We start from the raw sequence: 6,092 nt of genomic DNA, 5'->3' as shown, positions 1-6,092 counted from the left end.
GTACTGATTAGTATCGTGTTTCAAATTTATAATTTTATTTAATATACTAGCCCTTTTTATTTAACATTTAGCCAAAGTTGTATCAAACACATAATCACAAACAATATTACATTGGGGGTATTAATATATTGATACATAAAAGCACACGCGAAAACCCATTTAGTTTGACCCTTGACTCGGAAAGAGAATGATAATTTGGCCCTAGAACCAGGAAAGGTTATCCACGTCTGTCTTAGAGATTCAGGCTTTTATATAAGCGAAATTAATGGTCTTGCAACATTTATATTGACAAAAGTATATCGAACATTATGGAAATTATTTGAAATAAAAATGTTTAATTTGCAATGAACTCGTGTTTTCTCACAACGAACGATTTAAAACCGCGAGAACTTTCAGAATTACCTAATTACCAACTATCAAAGAATCCTCTTTCAGGGCCTGGAAGACCAACTCCTATCAGTAGTGGTACGAACAGAAAGACCAGACGTCGAGGAACAACGCGAGAGCCTAATCGCCGAGACCAGCGAGAATAAAAACCTGCTGCAACAGCTAGAGGACAGTCTGCTTCGTGAAATTGCGACAAATCAAGGGAACATGTTGGACAACATCGATTTAATCGAAACACTGGAGAACACAAAATCAAGCGCCTCCGAGGTGATGCAGAAATTATACCTCGCCGAAGTGACAGCAGCTGACGTGAACAAACTTCGAGATGGTTATCGACCAGTGGCCAAAAGAGGTGCCATTTTGTTCTTCGTTCTAGCGGACATGGCGATGGTGAATTCGATGTATCAGTACTCTTTAATCAGCTACGTAGAGGTGTTTATTTATTCGCTGAGGAAAGCACTTCCGGATCCAACGTTGAAACAACGTCTAGAGAATATCATACCAATGTTGACGAAGAATGTTTACGATTACGGTTGCACAGGAATCTTCGAGAGGCATAAATTACTGTTCTCGTTTCAAATCTGTACGAAATTGGAACAGAGCGTTGGGAATATCAGCCAAAAGCAGGTGGATTTTTTCATCAAAGGGTGTATCATGTTGGAAAAAGGAGCTAAGATTAATCCAACTGAATGGCTGCCTGCTACTGGCTGGGCAGATTTGTTGAAGCTGAGTCAAGATTTCCCGGAGAATTTCGAGCGACTTTCGGACGAATTGCAGACGCATATGGACGAGTGGCAGGCTGTAAGTGGAACTTGAATTTGTTTTCTTTATGTCTGAAGGCCAATATGTTCGAAACTTTTGGAAATTGAATTGTAAACGTTTTAATTGTATAGTATTAATATTATTATTGTAGGAGGTTAATGACTGGAGCGGGCCGATCATATGGTCGAGTTTGTTTTGTTAAAAACCCTGCGATACGAATAGGCGAAACGGGGGTAATCGTTGTTATTAAACAAGAGCGAGTGTGTCTGTGCGAATGCGAGGAATGTGAGTTGCTAAGAGAGTGCGTGAGAGTGAGAGAGCGAGCGCGGGTCGCGAAGATCATATAAATAGGGAAAACAATAGCGAGAGGGGTTCATTTTTCTGCGAAGCGATAAAGCGTTATCAGTGTTGTTTATCCTAATTATATTTTATTAATTTCCAAATGCGTTTTTGCATTCCGTTTTGTACATTATGATTAATATAAATTATTAATATTGATAACTATAAATATGAGATATAAACATAAAATCAATTATTAATATTAATACATAAGATTTTGTATAGTATTAATTGAATGGGAGAGAAGAAGGAAAAGATTTTATTATTTTATTACATTCTGCATCTTGTTTTATTATTTTCGAGAAATCGAAAAAATTGATTTGCAGTTAACGTAATGATTAAAATCGAAAAAATTTCTGTTATGAAATTATCCTTCAGAACAATAGTAACAATTCTCAAGTGACAATTTGAAAATAATTTCAATAAATGAGCCGCTATGTTATTAGAAAATTTTTGAAATAATTTCAATAAATGAGCAGCTATATTATTTAAAAAAATTGTGGGATGATTCTTCTTCTCTGCCATTCGATTATTTGTCTGGAATGTGAGACTTCTGATATCAATAAATGCTTCCAAACGTGAAATTTTGAACGCTAAGAAAATAGCTTCGCATAAAATATTATTGCTAATTTTCTCCTTAACTTCACCAAACACTAACAAATTACAAATTTCGTTGAATTCCTTAGTGGTATGACATGGACGCTCCAGAATCTGAAAATTTCCCCTTGGGGTACTCTGAAAAGCTAGAATCCTTCGAGAAACTCATGTTGATACGCTGTTTTCGGGTCGATCGAGTATATCGAGCCATCATCAATTATATCACTCAAATCATGGGAGAACAATACATCACACCGCCTCATATCAGTCTCGAATTAATTTTCGAGCAAAGTACACCCACAATGCCTGTTGTTTTCATCTTAAGTCCTGGATCTGATCCATCCGCGGAATTAATGAAATTGGCGGACAGATACGGCTGTGGAGGCGGCAGATTTAAATATCTATCCCTTGGACAGGGCCAAGAACAGGTAGATTCTTTACCTACTCGTACTTAATGAATTTTATAACAATTATTTGATATTTCGTCGTTTACTTTTTGATATCGAGAGGCTTGACCACCTCTGAGATTTGAAAAAATCAGATTTTTTTGACTTGCTTAAATCGATAATTTATACTTTTAAAAATATAATCCAAATAGTTTAAAAAATTACAATTGTTTTATTAATGAAAGGCCGATTTAATGAAAGGCATCGTCATCAATCGGTAATGGAAACTATAAACGTGTTTTTCTCAGAATAACATTTTTAAAGACGGTGTTGTTCATAACTTCTACAATTTCCACCCGATTCATTTGAAATCTTCACAAAATACTCTTTGTTATGCAATCTAAAGACGGACATAAGATTTTTGCAATATATCAAAAGCTGTTTCTGCAATTAGTATTTTTATACTAAAATTTTAGGGAAAAATGCGATTCTTTCTTCATATGTTTACCGTTTCTATAAAACTTATTATTTTCAAAAAAATCTTATATACTGCTCTAGTAATTGGTACGTAGATTATGAAAATTTTTGATATTTTGTTCTAATTGTAAATCACACCGTGTGGCAGCAGTTCGTCCAAAATAGAGGTACGGCGATGCGGCCGTAGCGCCGCTATTTTATAAAGAAATTAAATGAACAAATACTTTTATATTCTTTAAGGGTAAAATAGTAAAAATCTTATAAAAAAATTTCGATTGAATTAATTATTTTCTTAAAAAAAAAATGCTGAAGCTATCATTATCAGGCCTCATGGATGGTCTAATCATTCATATTTTGATTTGACCGATATGAAATTTACATTCCTTTGGATTTTTTAACCTTTTAGACTGCAGTAGAGTTATTAGAGATAGCTGTGTCCAGAGGACAATGGCTGATGTTCCAAAATTGCCATCTACTGTTAAGTTTTACCCGAGAATTGGAGAAATTATTAGAGAACGTTGGAAAGTCTCATCCTGATTTCCGTTTGTGGCTCACAACCGATCCTTCTCCCAATTTTCCAATTGGAATCTTGCAACAATCTTTAAAAGGTTCTTTTAACTAAAAAAAAAATTCATTCTAATCTTTCGTAATTTGAATAATTGAATATTTCTAGTGGTCACCGAGCCTCCAAGTGGCCTCAAGCTGAATCTCGAGAATACCTATCTAAAAATGAGGCCACAGATACTCGAGAGTTGTGCACATCCAGCTTACAAACATTTAATTTATGTATTGGCCTTCTATCACGCGGTCGTTCAAGTGAGTCAGAGCAGGATTGACTAGAATTACAACGTTACGATGTATTGATCCTTTCGATTATGATTGATAGGAGAGAAGGAGATACGACAAGATCGGCTGGAATATAAATTACGACTTCAACGAATCGGATTTCAACGTGTGCACCACTATTCTGAACACATATTTGACTAAAGCGCTTACTGCGAATGACACTAGATTACCATGGAACAGCTTGAAATATCTCATAGGAGAAGTACGATTTTTTGCTGTTGAATTAAATCTCCCAAAATTAGTCTACTTTATTTTTTCAAATTTCAAATCGAAGGACAAATAAATTCCATTGATTTTCAGTCGAAGAGCACTCTAAACTCGTTTCTACTTTACTTTCTCAAGTAAATTCGAATAATTCTCTCTAAACACCCTTTTGCTTTACTTTCTGAAAGAAAATTAGATTAATTTTCAGTCGGAGATCACTCGTGAACTACCTCCAGCTTTACTTTCCCAAATAAATTTCATTAATTGTAAATCGAAGAGCACTCTAGATTCCTTTCTACTTTACTTTCTACCATCGTCAATTCTACAAGATAAATATTAGTGATTCGCTAACGAAAAACCATTCTAAATCCTCTTTGATTTGATTTTCAACGATGTTTTATTCTACGTAAAAATATGAATTCAGGTAATGTACGGTGGACGAGTAATAGACAGCTACGATCGCCGAGTATCGCAAACCTACATGGACGAGTACTTCGGTGACTTTTTGTTCGACAGCTTTCAACCCTTCCATTTTTATCACGACGAGCACGTAGATTACGTGGTTCCGCCAGAAGGGGAGCGTGACGATTACCTCCAATTCATCGAGGAACTTCCTCTGGTGAACAGTCCAGAGGTCTTTGGACTGCATCCAAACGCCGAAATTGGCTACTTTACTCAAGCAGCGAAAGAAATGTGGAGCAATCTTGTGGAACTCCAGCCGCAAACTGGTGAGCACGAAACGTGGCTGGTTTAAAACGACTAATCAATATATCCCCATTATCAAATTCTATTTCCCAATCGATGCGATTCTCATAAAATATTGAGCCTCTATAGTTGTACAATCTTTCGATTCATTTCTCTACCTACAAAGTTTCCTTAAAATTCGAGAGTTACGTTTCATCTTTGTTAGAATATTTCAGATGTGGCTAATTTCATTTTGTGCAATTTTTCTAATATTAGTACCAAAGCACATGATTTCTGCTTAATTTAGATGTGATAAATATAATTAATTGAATAAATTTCGTTTAGTGAAATTAGTCACTTTGGTTTTTGAGTAACTTGTTCCCGTCTAAATTGATTTCCTTCAAATCTCACAATATCTTTTTTATGATGAAAGATTTATTTCTGTTAAGTATGCGTGGACAAGAAGAGTAAGTTTTCTCCAGATATACCTATAAATCTATTTAAACAATTTTTTTCTTCATATACGTAATGTAGGAATTGCGTTATTATTATTTGGTTATTATTGCTGCTTGTTTGATTATTTATATTAACGTATTTACAGCTAAATAGATTGTGAGCGGTGATTGAGCGAGAACAAGTTGGCATATGTGTGGTTGTGTTGGAGATGCTTTGTAAACATTCCTAAAAATGTCGAATATTCTATTGAACGTTTTTCAATTTTCTTGTAAACATTCCTACAGTAAAATACTGTGTAAATTTTTAGAGGCTGGTGGAACTGGAATAAGCAAGGACGAATTTATCGATAATATCGCGAAGGATATACTAGGCAAAGTTCCTCTCGAGTACGATCTTATTAAAGTGAAGAAGACTTTTGGAATAGCTGTGACACCGACTGCAATTGTTCTCTTCCAAGAATTGGAGAGGTTCAATAAATTGATTAGAATGATGAGAAAGACTCTAACGCAGTTAAGGAAGGTACCTCTCTATCCTTTATTATTATCGTTGAAATAAAATGAAAAATACTTTGACAAATTTCTGTGAGTGAGTTTTACATAATGTTAGGCAATTGCTGGAGAAATCGGGATGGATATAACTCTTGAAAGTATATCTGCAGCGTTGTATAATGGTATGTTACCGAAAGAGTGGGCCAAACTAGCGCCAGACACGAGAAAAACTCTGGCTGGATGGATGGAGCATTTTGAGAAGAGGATACAACAGTACGCTAGCTGGGTAAGACGTTATTAGAATCATTAATACGAAACTTTTTTCTGTTTCTAAGTGTGATATTTTGCTACGTAACAATTTCTCAAGTCTGAATTTCAAATTTATTTGAAGAGATTTCAATGCTCGAATAAAACGATTTCACGCCAAAATTAAAAAAAAACTTATTATTACATTTCTAAATTACAT

The 6,092-nt window shown here is 34.9% G+C and overlaps 1 protein-coding gene across 1 annotated transcript in view; it reads left to right on the top strand.

Moving 5' to 3' along the window:
• Positions 1–6,092, top strand: part of LOC108578218 (dynein heavy chain 10, axonemal-like) — a gene marked incomplete at its 5' end in the record, with an annotated part of 53,625 nt that overhangs the window by 45,650 nt on the left and 1,883 nt on the right. The window contains 8 exon segments of the mRNA XM_017941502.1: positions 436–1,188; positions 2,175–2,513; positions 3,355–3,556; positions 3,622–3,764; positions 3,835–3,996; positions 4,423–4,726; positions 5,446–5,657; positions 5,745–5,912. Coding sequence (XP_017796991.1) covers positions 436–1,188; positions 2,175–2,513; positions 3,355–3,556; positions 3,622–3,764; positions 3,835–3,996; positions 4,423–4,726; positions 5,446–5,657; positions 5,745–5,912 — 2,283 coding nt within the window.

Source organism: Habropoda laboriosa, unplaced genomic scaffold (genome assembly GCF_001263275.1).
Source record: "Habropoda laboriosa isolate 0110345459 unplaced genomic scaffold, ASM126327v1 scaffold2634, whole genome shotgun sequence".
In the NCBI taxonomy this organism is placed as follows: domain Eukaryota; kingdom Metazoa; phylum Arthropoda; class Insecta; order Hymenoptera; family Apidae; genus Habropoda; species Habropoda laboriosa.
The sequence above is the reverse complement of the archived record's forward strand: the minus strand, read 5'-3'. Positions and strand labels throughout refer to the sequence as shown.